This window comes from Phalacrocorax carbo, chromosome 30, assembly GCF_963921805.1.
Source record: "Phalacrocorax carbo chromosome 30, bPhaCar2.1, whole genome shotgun sequence".
Lineage (NCBI taxonomy): Eukaryota > Metazoa > Chordata > Aves > Suliformes > Phalacrocoracidae > Phalacrocorax > Phalacrocorax carbo.
Genome location: NC_087542.1, coordinates 777195 through 792313, shown reverse-complemented (window position 1 = coordinate 792313; position 15119 = coordinate 777195). Strand labels below are relative to the sequence as shown.

The window sequence follows — 15119 nt, the reverse complement described above, 5'->3', positions numbered from 1 at the left end:
ATATTTCAGTGGAAGCTCAGCGCAGGGCAGATGAGCTCGGAGGGAGGGTGTGGGAAGCGGATCGTGTTGTGCCCACGGGAGATGCCTGTTTGACCGAGGTGAAGAACCGAGGAGGCATCACCGTCACCACGAGCCACCAGCTGACACCGGACCGTCTCCTCGGTGCCTCCTGCCACGGCATTAATGGCATTGGCGGCAGCTGTGATGACACCCAGCGAAGTCACGGAGCTGATGAGCTCCGAAGAGCTCCCTGGCCCAGGGAGGGAGAAGCTCGCTGTGTTTTCCGATGCATCTGAAGTTCGCCGGAGCGTCACCGTGCTTTTTTAGCCCTCTTGCCAGAGGCAAAAGGAAAGGCAGTGCCTTTGAGCCAGCCCCTGCCCTGCTGCAAGGCGGACGGAGCCAGCAGCCAGCGCGGAAGCAGCTCTGTTTTTCACAGACATGATCAAAGTGCTCCGTGCTGAGAGATAACCTCCGGCAGGATCGCCCCTGCCCCGGCTCCGATGCCACTTGGTTGGTGCATCCAGGCAGGAGGCTGCGGTGCTGGCTCATCATTCAAAGTCCTGCTCGGAGGAGCGGATCCTGCACTCCCTTCAGGCTCTTCCAGCTTATCTCGTGCTCCTGAGAAGCTGAAGGAAAGGGGGTGGCCAGAGAACAAGCTCTCACCGCTCCGGCTCAAAGCTGTCAGGGATCAGCCTTAGGGGAAACGAGTGGCTTGTTGTGCCACATCACCCCCCCCCCAAAAAAAAAGTGCCACCTGGGGCTCGTGGTGGCTGCCAGGGGAAGGCAGAGCTGGGGACACGAGGCTGTCCTCAGAGGGCAGCCCCTTTCTGCGTCCTCCCAGACTCATTTCCAGCTGCTGCTCTGCTGCAAGATGCGTCCAGGCTGCAAAACCATGGGGGTGCACAAACAGGCTCCCTGGGCTTCCCGATGCCCCTTGGAAAAGGAAATCACCAGCGACTGAAGGAAAGCAAAGGGCCAAGGCTCCAGTTTTCCATTGGAGGGGGTCAGAGTGAAGGGGAAAGGATTCACCTGTGGCCACAGAGCCAGGCAGTGGCAGAGAGAGGAGACCTTCCATCCCGCGTTCACCTCCCAACAGTACGAGAAACGCTAACAGAAGCACCTGAGCAGCTTTGTTAATAAAAGCGCATTTATGACCACTAAAGGCAAAAAAGCCTTCACCGCTTTAGCGCTGGGGCAGGGTGCGGCCACGCCGCCCACCCAGGCGCTGCCGAAATTCAGGGACACGTCCCCAGCACTGCGCGGGGTGCTGCCCTTTGAGTTTTGCAGGCAAGGCTGAGTTTGGGATAAAGCTAAAAACCTGGTTTTTTCCCAGGACTTCACACACAGCAACGGCTATATTTTATCGAATCACGCAGCCCAGAGCTGATACGATACGCAGGGCAGCTGCTTCCCCAGCTCTCCTGCAGCCTCTCCAGCTACCCGCCACATTTTAGGGCTGGCCCCTTCCGTATCACACCACCACAACCCAGCTTTCCGCTTACAAAATGCCTTCAGCCCCTCCAGCTCCGCGCGCCGCTCCCCTCTGCTCAGCTCCGCCAGGATTCACTAACACCCAAACACCTCCTTTTATCTACGCAATGGAAATTGTACAACGAGCAGAGGAGCGCAGCAGCCCTGTCTTCTCCTGGGAGCCCTAGCAAGGTGTTCAAAAGCACATGAAGTTGGGCTAGATGATTGTTGTAGGTCCCTTCCAACTCAAATTGTTCTGTTCTATTCTATTCTATTCTATTCTATTCTATTCTATTCTATTCTATTCTATTCTATTCTATTCTATTCTATTCTATTCTATTCTATTCTATTCTATTCTATTCTATTCTATTCTATCCTGGTCTGGTCTGGTCTGGTCTGGTCTGGTCTGGTCTGGTCTAGTCTATCCTGTTCTAGTCTAGTCTATTCTGTTCTGGTCTAGTCTGGTCTAGTCTAGTCTAGTCTTGTCTAGTCTAGTCAGGTCTATTCTATTCTATTCTGTTCTAGTCTAATCTAGTCTAGTCTAGTCAGGTCTAGTCTAGTCTAGCCTGTTCTGTTCTAGTCTAGTCTAGTCTAGTCTAGTCTATCCTGTTCTAGTCTAGTCTATTCTGTTCTGGTCTAGTCTGGTCTAGTCTAGTCTAGTCTAATCTAGTCAGGTCTATTCTATCCTGTTCTAGTCTAGTCTAGTCTAGTCTAGTCTAGTCTAGTCTATCCTGTTCTAGTCCAGTCTATTCTGGTCTGGTCTGGTCTAGTCTAGTCTAGTCAGGTCTAGTCTATTTCCATTCCATTCCCATTCTATTCTAAATATTTGGTGGTGTGGACCCTCCTGAAGGCACCGGACTCCCACCACGAGCAAAGCCCAGCACCCTGGCCACGGCAAAGACAGGCACCGAAGAGCGGGTGCCCCGCTGCGAGAGCACGCAGAGCTTGCTAGCAGCTCCCAGCGTAACGGTATGGGGACAGCGTGCCCGCTCCTGTCCTCGCCTGATCCGTTCTTCGCCCTGTGAGCAGGACCTTTGCTGCAAAGCAAAGCTCCTCAGGTTAAATCTGCCGGCCCGCGTGTCCCAGAAGGACAAGGCGTGGAGCGCTTTCATCTCCTGGGCAGCCTCGGATGTCCCTCATTCCTTGAGAAAGCATCCCAACAACCAACGGCTCATCCTTTCTGCCTCTTCAGCCAACAGCTCATCCCTTCTTCCTCTTCACCCCTGCCACGGCACCAAGTTAAATCAGAGCTAAACGCTTCTGTCCCTCTATTTGGGCAGCATCGCTTTGCGGGACACCTCTGCGGTCTTTATCCCTGGTCCTCGCCCGCCGACACGACTCCGACACCACGACGCCCTTTCGCAACCCACCCTTCCAGAACCCCACCTCACGACTGAGCCTCCAACACGGTCAAAACGGAGCCGAGAGGGACGGAAAAACCAGAGAAAACCGGAGAGCACTTACTTCTCGTAGTCGTGTTTGCAGTAGAGCTGCCGGTTGCGACAGTAGCAGGTCCCGGAGAGCGGCTGCAGGCAGACGGCGCATTTCACGCAACCTTCGTGCCAGGAGCGCTCGTTGACTCGCAGGAGGAACCGGTCGGAGATGGGGGTGTCGCAGCCGGCGCACACCTCCCGCATCTTGGAGTCCGAACCTGGGCAGCAGCGAAGAGATGGCGTGAGACGGAGTTTGCCTTTGCTGGGGGGCGGATCATGTCCTGCAGTAATAGCGTCTGCCTTTTGGGGGGTGATGCTTAGCCTCACATAACTCCTTGCAATCATCTACTGCTGGGTTTTGCTTTTCTTTTTTTAAAGCCACGTGGCGTTAGTGTAGGGGAGGGAGAAGGGAGGCTCGGCACGGAGGTTTTTGTGACACGCTTGAAAAGAAATGCCAAAGTTGGCTCTGCGAAAGCAGCAGGTTCTGGGTTCCTCTGCAGGTGAACCCCAAGCCCGCGGCTCTGGCAATGTGTAAATCGCAGAGGATGTGGAGGACACACGTTGGGGAACCAGAGGGCAAATGTATGTGCGTCTCGGCCGGAGACTGTGGGTGCTGGGCTCGTTGGAAACCTCGGCCCAGGTCAGAGAACAGACCTGCGTCTGAATTTTATCATTTCACCCCAGATTTGGTGCTAAGAGCTGCTTAAAAAGGCTCCGGAGATTTGGGTTTTTTTTTCTTCCTCAGTGTTATCAACATGTAAATCTATGGCTGCTCTTCAAAGGCTTTGTCATGATAACTTCAAGGTAAAGGAGTGAGTAATAAACACGCTATCTGGTGTGCTGGATCTGGGTTGGAGGCTGAGCCAGGCAGCGGCACCCTCTCCGATGTCCACAACCTCCACCCTGCCAAGCTCCTTGGGTTTTACGACCACTTATCTCTGTCCTCTCCAGCTTCTCGATGTTTTTATCCTCCTGTAAGCTTGTGGATCCCGGGGTAACACCTGCCCAAGCCCCCTCGAAGGGTTGGGGGGATGATGGCATCCCATGGATGAAGTTTATGGCTGTTCTAAAAGGCAGTGAGCTGCCAGGGGCAACCAAGGTCTTCTGCTGCCCCTTGGAGGAACGCGGGGCTGAGGGGGGACCCTAAGCCCAGCTCTAATTTGGGCGCTGTCCCAGGGCACGGGGTCAAAGCCAAGACGTAGTGGTGGCAAATAGCGGGAGACACATTCCAGTGGAGAGCCATGCACCTCTGCGCAAGGCTGGGAGGCGCAGAGGAGCCCTGACCCAGCAGCATCTCCAGCAAAAGGGGGTTTTCTGCTTCTCCAGGAACACGCAGAGACGCCCCCAGCCCTGCAGGTCTTCCCTCCCAGGCTGTGGGAAGCTGCCCTTACACCTGACCACGCTCCTCTGCTGATGAAGATCCCGGCCAGGACCCTGAATCAGCCCATCAGCAACTCGCTTTCCGCCTCCTTGGACTCACCAGGCTCAAATCTGTGGTAGGAGGATGGATGAGCGGGGCACGGCGCAGGCAGGACCGCCACGGCGGAGGCCAAACGCAGGCAGTCAGAAAGTATCCGTGAGCAGGAAACTTTCTGAACACTCCTTCTGTCCAACTTTAGCTAGAGATGCTTCCCCAAAGTCCTGAAATCACTGAAACTACGGCAAATGCTCTCTGCCTTGAAGGGTGCTGCTGTTGTTACCCCAGCGCAGGAGGGACTGTTTTCGGGGGGGGGGGGGGGAAATTGGGCTAATTTGGGCTTTCTATGCACCCAAAAAAGGGGGTGTCTTGTGCGAAGGCAGCTTCTGCCCCGCTTCATTGCGATGCTTGGGTTTGGGTCCTGCACCTCGAGCATCCCAGCTGGCTGAGCCTGCAGCCACGTGCCTGGGCGACGCAGGACGTCGCGGCAAGTCGAGTTCCTTGCAGCTCCCAGGCTCGGCACAGCTCATTAATTAAGTGCTGGGACCTGGAAATCAGGTGGCAGCACCAGCCGGAGGGGACCAGACCCTGAGAGCCCTCCCTCACGTTGGGATCCAGCAGATCAGGAGTGGAAACGAGAATTTTAGCCCAAGAAGAGGAAAAACGAACGTCTGCCGCGCTGCTGGTGGTGCCGGAGCAGCAGCAGAAGAGCTGTAATGGTGCAGCTCTATAATGCCAGGAGGGCAGCGTGGATGGCCAAGGCAACAAGCAACCACATCCCAGTGGCTGTGGGCACGTGGAGAGGTTCTCCCTGGATGTTCATCCCACGTTGAGCCCCCGCTTCTCACTTTTTCCTCCGTTCTTAACTTCTACAGTCAAATATTTTCACCCTTCTTGACTTTGACCCCACGGGCTGCGTGTCACCGCGGGACCAGCCAAACCTCCAGCAGGTTACGGGCATCTGGGACTAAAACTCCCCAACTCTTCTTTAATCTTTGGGGGGGAAACGGGGAATAATCTAATAGCAAATTAGTCTGAGTGCAGATAGTTAAATCGCCAGGGAGCTCTGGGAATATGGGATCAGTCTAAAAGGGAGAGACACAAAACTTCAGCCCGGGGAGGTTTGTCCCTCCCTCTCGCTCAGCGAACAGGCAGGAGGATGCCAGGGGTTCGGGGTGGTGAGAGGCAGCAGAATGCTGCCTGCTGCCTGCCCGCGTCGAGGCTCGGGATGCACAGGCAGGGCCTGGAGCAGAGGTTACCGCCCAGCAACAAGTCACACCTGAGCCTTGCTCAGCACGAGGCCACGAACACGGTGATGCCGTAACACAAGGGGACACGAGGGAGCGATCCCGAGCTCCGGGGGGACGAGGGGGATGTGAAAACCCCGGGGAAAGCTGTCGGCTTCCCTGAATCCCCCCACAGCCAGCCCGGGAGAAAGAGACAAAACTGAAAGTAAAGGCGATTCCGCCTTACGCTGCCCTAAAGGCATCAGGCTTCTAAAACCCCAAGTTCAGACCCGCGAATATTAACGATGAGCAATCCCAAGCCACCATGTTGTGGCTCTCTGAGAAAGGGAAAAGGGACAACGAGGGGGATACGACCCGGCGAGCCCAGCACCCAAGCGGAGGGGAGGCAGCTCGGGTGCCTCACCCCAGCATTATCCAAAATTACCCACCCCCCCCACCCGCATCCAGGCCCTCCCACGGCGCGTCAGCTCCCCACCGGCTCTCGTGGGCTCTCGTGGGCAGATATTCTCACTGTAATTTAAATTTTGGGTCAGCCAAACCAGCTATCGCCCGTGGCTGGGGTGGTCGAGGGCCACGCGACCACAGCCTGGCCCTTCACGGGATGCTCCCGAAAATCAGCGAAGGACCGGGATGAACCCAAAGGGATTTATCCAGGAGGTCAGGGCAGAAAAGGGGGGGATTCCTGGGGGGTCCCTGTCCCTTCCGAGCTCTGTGCCTTGTGCCTCGCTAAATGCCGGTGCCGTCTGCCGTTAAGGACAGCCTCAGCCCACAGAGCCGCAGCTGCTTTGGGGTTGCAAGATGGCATTTTGCAGCGTGCCAACATCTCGCCATGCCTTTTGCTGCCTCCAAATCAGCAAACCACAAAGCCAGGCTGAGCGAGGAGGGGGTGCTCCCTCTCCCCTGGTCACCCCGACAATGTGGGGGGGAAGGAATCTCCTTCCCGAGCGGGGAATAAACACCGCAGAGGAGCCGGGGATGCCGGTGACCGTAGATGGGATCGTACGGTTGGGGGAAAACAGGCAGCGCAGGCAGGGCCGGCTGGTCCCGCTGCAACTTGCGGACGCACCGAGACCCCCGGAGCAGCACGGGGAGGATGAGGATGGGGCAGGCAGCTACGGGTGCTGCCTGAGCAGCCCGGGCTTGGGGGGCTGAGGGGGTCCCCGCTCCCCGGTGCGTGGCACCCGCTCCCGCTCTCTCCGGCACTCACCGAAGCCCAGGACCGGCGTTGCCTGCTGCAGGCAGGACGGAGCCTCTTCCGTCTTCATGCCGGCGGGGGCTGCGGGCGGAGAGGAGCGTTAAGGACCGGGACCGGTCGCCCCCCGGGTGGGTCAGGGTTACCCGCTGCCTCCCGGTCGTTTTTCCACGTCCCGGAGCACCGGTTAACGAACGGCAACGAAATCACGGCGGTGACGGCGTCCACCCCCCCCGCTCCCCCCGGTCCCGTTGGGGTTAAGACCGACCTTGCCCCCGGCATCCCCGGAGCCCACCCGGGGGGCTGCGCCGGGGGGCTGCGGCCGCGGTGCTTCCCCCCACCCCCCCCACCCCGTCCGGTCCTGTCGCGATACGGCAGCCCGACGGGTCCCCGCGCTGCCGGTGCCGGTCCCTCCGCTCACGGACGGGGCGCACACCCGTGTCGCCCCCCACCCCCACCCCACCGGGCTTTCCCCGTACGGAGCATCCCGGGTTACCGGCACCGCATCCCCTCCCGCCCCGTCTACGCGCGGGCACTTACCGGGATAACGACCCCGGTAGCGACAGCGGCCGCGGTACCGGCAGGGCGGGGAAGGGAGAGGAGCGGAGCGGGGCGCGACCGGCCGCGGGGCAGAGCGCGCAGCCCCCGCCCGTGTCCGCGCCCGCGCCCGTGAGCGCCGCCGCCCCCCGCCTCCCCCGGGAGCGCGCCTGAGCCGGGAGCGCGTCGGGGGCCCCATCAAGGCGGGGACCCCCCCCAAACCCTCTCCGGACCCCCCCCCCCAACCCCCCACTCCCCGGTGTCCCCCGAGGGTTGATGCCGGTGGAAGCCGGTGCTCCCAAAAAGCGATGCCGACGGCGCGCCCCCGGCAGAGTCTGTCGTGACAGCGGGAGAGCTCCTCACGACAGGGGCTGTCGCAGGCACGGGGGGAGGCTCCGCGGGGTGCGGGCTGTCGCGGGAGGGGGGGGGGGAGGCTCCGCGCCGCCGGCCTCGCTAATCCGCCCCCGCTCCGCCGCTCACCGCCGGGCTGTCGGGCTCTGTCACGACAGCCGTGTCGCCGACAGGGCGGGCGGAGGCGCGTCCTCCCGCCGTCGGGGCCTCCGTGGCCCCGCTCGGTCCCGGAGACGGTCCCACCGGGGCGGGGGGCGGCGGGGGGTCCGGGGGCACCCGGCTCCGGGACCCTCCCGCGGCTCCTCGAACGAATCCGCCGTGGGCATCGCCCGGGGGGGGGGGACGGGGGGGACCGGGCCGGGGGCCGCCGCTCGAACCGGGACCGAGCGGCGGGGACGGAGCTCCGGGGCGGCCCCGAGCACCGGGCAGGACCCCGGGGCTGCAGCCGGGAGGGTGTCCCGGGGGGCGGTGGGTGCTGCCCCCCCCCCCAACCCAGCCCCGGCCCCGAGCTGCCCTCGGCGGGGGGGGTTGCACGGCCGGGCACCCCCGGTACCGGGCGGGGGAGAGCGGCTCCCCCCAGCGCACACACTCACCTGGCACTGTGCACGCACACGCGTGGGCACACCCACACCTTGCACTGTGCACCCACACCTTGCAGCGTGCACGCACACGCGTGGGCACACCCACACCTTGCACTGTGCACCCACACCTTGCAGCGTGCACGCACACGCGTGGGCACACCCACACCTTGCACTGTGCACGCACACCTAGCACTGTGCACGCACACGCGTGGGCACACCCACACCTTGCACTGTGCACCCACACCTTGCACTGTGCACGCACACGCGTGGGCACACCCACACCTTGCACTGTGCACCCACACCTTGCACTGTGCACGCACACGCGTGGGCACACCCACACCTTGCACTGTGCACACACACACATGGGCACACCCACACCTTGCAGAGTGCACACACACGCACGGGCACACACACTCCCTGGGGCACACACACACACCTTGCAGGGCACACACGCACCTTGTGCTCTGCACGCACATGTGTGGGCACACACTCGCTCCCTGCAGCGCCCATGTACACCTTGCGGTGTGCACACACACGCGTGGGCAAACAGGCACCTTGCAGGGCACACACGTGCGTGGGTACACACGCATCCTGCAGTGCACACACACACCCTGCAGCGCGCACACACGCGTGGGCACACACACACCCTGCAGCGCAAACACACATGCATGGGCACACACGCACCCTGCAGCGCACACACATACCTTGCAGCGCGCACACACACCTTGCAGCGTGCACGCACACGTGTGGGCACACGCGCGCCTTGCAGCACGCACACGCACCCTGCAGCGCACTCACACACCTTGCAGCGTGCACGCACACGTGTGGGCACACATGCACCTTGCAGCATGCACGCACACATGTGGGCACACACGCACCTTGCAGCACGCACACACACCTTGCAGCGTGCACGCACACGTGTGGGCACACACGCACCTTGCAGCACGCACACACACCTTGCAGTGTGCACGCCCACGCGTGGGCACACGTGCACCTTGCAGCATGCACCTTGCAGTGTGCACGCACACGTGTGGGCACATGTGCACCTTGTAGCGCGCACACGCACCTTGCAGCGTGCACGCGCACATGTGGGCACACACGCACCTTGCAGCATGCACACGCACCTTGCAGCGTGCACGCACACGCGTGGGCACACACGCACCCTGCAGCGCACACACACACCTTGCAGCGTGCACGCACACGCGTGGGCACACACGCACCCTGCAGCGCACACACACCCCTTGCAGCGCACTCACACACCTTGCAGCGTGCACGCACACGCGTGGGCACACGCACACCTTGCAGCGCGCACACGCACCTTGCAGCGTGCACGCACACGCGTGGGCACACGCGCACCTTGCAGCGTGCACGCCCACCTCGCCGCGCGCACACGCAGCTGCACGCACCCGCTGACGCTGTGCACGAGCAGGGTGCCAGCAGCGGCTCGTAGCACGAGGGCGCGCGCTGTGAGGCGACTCCTGCCTGAAACCTGGGTGGGAGCTCGGGGTTTCCCTGCCTGGCCCAAAAATGAGCTCTTTTTTTTTGTGGAAGGATGGAAAATGTGGGAGGGAGCCCGATCCCTGCGGGGTCCTGCAGCCCCCGCCGCTGGCCCAAGGACCCCGTCAGTGATGCAGAGCTGAACCGCCATCGAGCTTGATGTTCTAACAAACAAGTACCGGGCAATTTTGTCATGCGGAATACAAATTGGAAAAAGAGAAGAAAAAAAAAAGGGAAACGTTATTAAAATTACGGGTTTTTTCTCTCAGTAGGGAAACCAAACCTCATTTCCACCTGTGAAACTGTGTTTACTGGGGTCCCACGGCTGCTTGACGCGGATCCTCGGCTCGGTGGCAGGGCCTCGAGCCGGGAGGAGCGGGGACAGGCAGAGGGGCTGCTCCTCGAGACGCAGAGCCGCCCTCAGCACCAAACCCCCCAGGAGCAGGAAACCTCACGGCGGAGGCACCGAACCCTCTCGGACGTGCCTCGGCTCTGCTCCAGTCCGTCCAGGCCTCCCCTCCCTGGTGCTATCGCGGGAGATGCCCCCGTCCCGCCCCCGGGATGCTGCCTTGGGCAGCAAATCCCCTATCCTGTCCCATTCGTCCCCATCCGCTCCCGGCGCTGCTGCTGAGCTGCAGGGCGTCCGTCCGTCTGCAGCCCCAGCTCGCCCCCACCCCTTCACACGCACGCCTAGAAACAGAGAAGCTTCGTTAACTGGAGCAAAAATCGTCCTTTATTAGGCTGAGCTCCGCACGGAGAACCCAGATTCCTGCGTATATTGCTTAGGACCATCAAAATCCATCCCCGCTCTTCCTCGGGACAGCGCGCTGGAGAGGAAGAGGGGGAGCGGGCACTCCGATAGTATAAATTAAGAAGAAAAAGGAACATTTGGGGTGCCAGAGCGTCGGAGGTTGCCTCCGCGCGTGGCTTTGCTCAGTTGGGCAGAGGCTTCTCGCAGACGTAATAGCACTCATAGGTGCAGGCGACGTCGTTCCACTTCCCGGACATCCAGACGTGGGCACAATCCTCGTTGTGGTCGCTGTTGTTGGGTTCTCCCTCCTTCCAAAATCTGGGAAGAGAAGGATCAAACTGAGAGAGGGCAGCGGGGGCAGGCAGCTGAGCGGAGCACCTATCCCTGGGGCTGGGAGAAGGGCAGGGACTAGCTAAACCTGCCTGATTTTAGGTGGGTTTAGATGCTAATTCTTGCCCGTGCTGCCGTTAGACCTTGCTTAAGTGCCCGACCCAGGGCAGGGTGAAGAAACCCAGTCTGCTGGCTGAAACAGGGGGGTGCAGGCAGGGAAGCCGCCTGCTGTTTTGGGGTGTTGGGCGCAAAACCGCAGGGCGGGCCGGCACTCACGTGAACGTGGTTTTATAGTCGGTTCCGTCGATCCATTTCCATTCCCCCTCCGTGCTCTCGTCCGTGAGCCCGATCCAAAAACGCTCATTCCTTGTCCTGAACATGACAAAATTCTGCAGCGGGGAGAGGGATCAGGAGGGAAAAGCACCAGGAAAGGTACAAATCTGCACTTGGCTGTTTATTGACAAGGTGGAGGAGCGGGATAGGCGCTGGCGCTGCCTCTAAGCATCCCGCACGCACAAGAGCAGCTCTGGATGCGGGCAGGCAGGTTGTGCCTGCTCTCTGCTGGCTGATGCAAAGGATAACAAGCACCAGCTCCCAGCTGCCCGGCGAGGCTGGGGTGTGCAGGATGGCAGCAGGGAGCCAGGGAGGGAGCCGGGGGTGAGGGGGTGTCTGCAGAAGGCTGGGGCTGCGGGCAGGATTCGGGCAGGCCTGGGCTTCCCTGCCTAGAGCGGGGGTCTTTACCTGCTTGGTGTAGCTGTTAATTATAGCCAACTGCGAGTGCATCTCTTCGCACTGAGCCTTCGCCTTGTACCAGTTCGTTCTGCTTAGGGAGAAGTAGTAACATTTTCCATCAAAGTATTCCCATTCCCTGGATCTGGGTCCGCAGGGAAACACTGGTGAAAGAAGGACGAGGGGTAAGTCAGGGGCACTGCGGGCAGTCGAGCTGGTCCTCGTCCCAGCGAGAGGGTTTTCCCTCCAGTGCCAAACTGGTACAGACACAGCGGCAAAGCCCCGAAGCTCGCTTTACGCTGGATTGCCACGAAGGCGGCAACTGGTAGCCAAAAAAGCCTCTACCACAAGGAAAATTTAGTTTATTTCTAAAATACAAAAGCGTTTGCTGCCGGCAGAGCAGCAAACGCGGGCGGGGGCGGGTGCCCTGCCCCGCCTCAGCAGGAACGCTTTGGGGGATAAGTTAGGGAAACTTCAGCAGGGAAGAAAAGCTTTGGGCAACAGCCAGGACTTACACAGAAAATCCTTGCCAGAAAAGTTCTGTTTCCACTCCGGCTTCACTTCGTTGAGTTTAGAGGAAATGGATGAAACTATCGGAGAGAGACGGAGAGGTGCTGGTTATCGGTTGTGTCACCACCCGTGCGCCGAGGGCTGCCTGTGGGGACCTCACCCCGGCAAGGCTATAGATATGTTTTGTGCTGGCTTCTTTAATCTGCTGGGAATGCACTTTTCCAGCAGCCTTTGGGGCAAAGAAATCCTGGGAAACTTAAAATACTGGCTTATAGCTTGGATTAGCCTGTATTTTATATATTTATATATATTTTTTATGTAGAGAGGGTGGCGTGGACATCAGCGGTCGCTACATGGGCCAGTCTGGGAGCTCCTCTGGTCACCCCGTCCTGTGGAATTAGGACCTATAGAGGCTCCAGAGCATGCACTTAGACCTCATGTACCTCCCTAGTGCCTAATTAACTCGTTCAAAAATGTCCCAGTACCTCTGGAGAGCGACACAGCAAACAGGGTGATGAGCATGAAGAAGAGGAGGGCCAGTAGCAAGTATACCGTGAGAAAGGATCTCAGCCTCTGCTGGAAGAAGTTTCTATCTGTAAAAGAGGGGGCGGGGGGGAAAAAGAGATGTGAAAATATTCTCCTGGGATCACTGGGATTTTTTTCATAGCTCCTCTGGTTCCATTTATAGAAGAGTTAATAAATAACCCGGAATAGTTAACTATTTGCTACAGAAGCCAAGATTTTGATGATAATTCCTGTTTAGACCCAGCCAGGGGGCTGAAAGCACCCCAAAATGGATGGCTGTCCCAGGGTGCATTGTGTTAGCACCGGAGCGGCTTTAAGGGCGCGGCAGGGCATCTCAGGTACCACATAAGCAAAAGGAAAAGACATTTTAAGCTTATGCCATGTGTCCTGGGCTGCATTTTTAAACCCTCCTGGCTGCCTCGTAACGCTTTTCAAAAGGGAGATGGTGCCCCAAGTGACAGCGTGGGTCTGGGGGCTCTTTGCTGTCCCTGGTTGGCATCAGCTGCCCTTCTCCGAGGGGCTGAACCTTGGAAATACCCATGGGTCCCAAGGTTCAGCCCTGGGAGGTCTGCAAGGGCGCTGGGCTCGGGGAGACTCCAGGAAGAGCCTAATTTTACTCTGGTCCAGGAGACGTGCTGGAGGCTGAACCAAGTCAGGTGGCACCACCAGCTTCACAAGACCAGGAGACCTTCAGCTCAGTGGCAGCCCACAACTGCAACGACATCCCTTTCCCTCATCTTCCACCTGAGCCTCAAGCCCAGGGACAAGCTCACCAGGGTGGGCTTCCCCATCCCACCCAAACAACCCCGTTAGAGCTGAGCAGCCGAGTTGCCTAAGCAGAGGAGGAAGGAGAGCACGGCCTTTCCTCTCCCTCAGAGACCGAGCTGTTGGTGGAGAAAGACCACGCTACAAGATACAGTCTCGTTACCCTCTTTGCTCCTGCCCGTCTCCTCGAGGTGGTGGGTTGAAGTGGCTGAAGTTTACCTTTAAGAACTTGCAGATCATCGTGAAGATGCTCCTCGTCCATCCTGGTAAGCTCTGGCTGGGAGGAGGATGCAGCTTAGGACCAAGTAATCAGAAGCTTTTTCACCGGGAGCTCCGGAACACAGAACTTGCAGCACCTCTAGGGATGTTCAGTCCCGTCCAAAGGTTAATTTAACCAGCGGTTTTTGAGGCTGTGTCCTATTGGTTTGTCCTCTTGAAATAGCAGCTTGGATCGTGTCCAGTTCCAATAATTCATCTGTCGGGAGAGTTTTTTTCCCCCCTCTCCAGCCAAGCTGGGTGCCCTTTTTGTTTGTAAATCTTCCTCATCCCTTTGAATTAAAAAAAGGTAAATTCTCACCTTTCTGAAGGTGTTTTCCCCAAGCGTGGAAATGAGCGGGTCAGGAAAATAGGAAATGGCCTTTGGTTTGGAACCCGACGCTGACAGCCCAAGCGGGGCCCCACCAGATGCGCTCGCCCAAGAAAACAAAACGGAGCTGGGCCTGATAAAGCACCTGTGTGAACGTGCCGTGCTGGTCTACGTGGGACGGAGGCGTAGCAGCAGCTTGCCCGCGAAGGCTCCCTCCCTGCAGTAATTGATAACCCAGGACGTTTAGGGCCTCTCCGAGGTTTCCTCTCACTTTGGTGGCTGCGGACTTTTGCTTGGCTCAGCCCCGATAGGACTCTGAGAGCTGTTCCATGCCCTGGCGTCGCTGCGGGTTTAGCTGGCTCTCTGCGGGTTTAGCTGGCTCTCTGCAAGCCTTTTAGTCTGTATTTTTAAAAAAGCTGGGCTTTGATGTCATGATGTGCACGTAGGCAGCTGCAGGGTGGGGCTGGGGGAAGAACAGTTCAGGTTAAAGGCTGGCAAAAGATTAAATGGAGATAAAGGGTAGAAACCCCTTGAATTTGGAAATTAGAAGCAATAAGGGTCTAGAAGAGCCCTCCAAAAGCTTCAGTAGATGTGTGGGGAGGGCGAGCTGCTGTTCTACCGGGGCCGAAACAGAACTGATGATTCAAGATGACCTTTATTCCTATCATTTGCCCGTGGTCACCCGCTATTTACAGCTCCCCTCCTGCTTCCAAGCCTTGAAAAGCCCACTTTGCGCCATACGAGCTTGTAACTGCTGTTCCGTGCTACTCCACGGTTAGCAATTACACGCTCTGCGGAGACGGTGGAAAACTGGCAAGTTGGGACTGTCGGATATGAAACGACGCTGTCGGGAGCGCTGCGCCGTCAGGCTCGCAAACATCCCACTGCAAACATGGAGAGAACATTGAGGTTCTCCCCGCGTCGAGCTGCGCCTTGACTGATTGACAGTTTTTATATTTTTTTTAACTGTTTTTAATTTTCCCTTTTGCTGTTTTACCTTCGCTCTCCCAGCCCAGAGAGTGCTGGGACAGATAATGCTTGAAGTTTTAATAACGCTAATTACTCCAGCGTAAATCTCTGGGCCCGTGATAAACAGTTATTAAGCCAGCAGCCTTGGGATGCTTTCCAAAGCAGAGCTGGGGCATTTTGCCGTTGTTTATTTGCCCCAAAGCTACACTGAGATTGCGTTTAGGAACAG

General features: G+C 58.6%; 2 protein-coding genes across 2 annotated transcripts in view; both read right to left on the bottom strand.

Annotated features, from left to right (window-relative positions):
• LOC104045097 (LIM homeobox transcription factor 1-alpha-like) overlaps positions 1 to 6832 on the bottom strand; it is a 28846-nt gene extending 22014 nt beyond the window's left edge. Inside the window, exons 1-2 of the mRNA XM_064475633.1 lie at positions 6775 to 6832; positions 2935 to 3121 (exon numbers count right to left, since the gene is read on the bottom strand). Of these exons, the coding sequence (XP_064331703.1) occupies positions 2935 to 3121; positions 6775 to 6832 (245 nt within the window). The remainder of the gene's footprint in view (positions 1 to 2934; positions 3122 to 6774) is intronic.
• Positions 6833 to 10435: 3603 nt separating this feature from the next.
• LOC104050040 (hepatic lectin-like) lies at positions 10436 to 13642 on the bottom strand. Its single transcript, XM_064437308.1, has 6 exons — positions 13555 to 13642; positions 12531 to 12638; positions 12051 to 12125; positions 11548 to 11699; positions 11083 to 11195; positions 10436 to 10794 (listed from the first exon to the last, which is right to left on the bottom strand). Exons 1-6 carry the CDS (start codon positions 13595 to 13597, stop codon positions 10659 to 10661), a joined length of 627 nt encoding a protein of 208 aa, XP_064293378.1. The 5' UTR covers positions 13598 to 13642; the 3' UTR covers positions 10436 to 10658.
• Positions 13643 to 15119: the final 1477 nt, after the last annotated feature.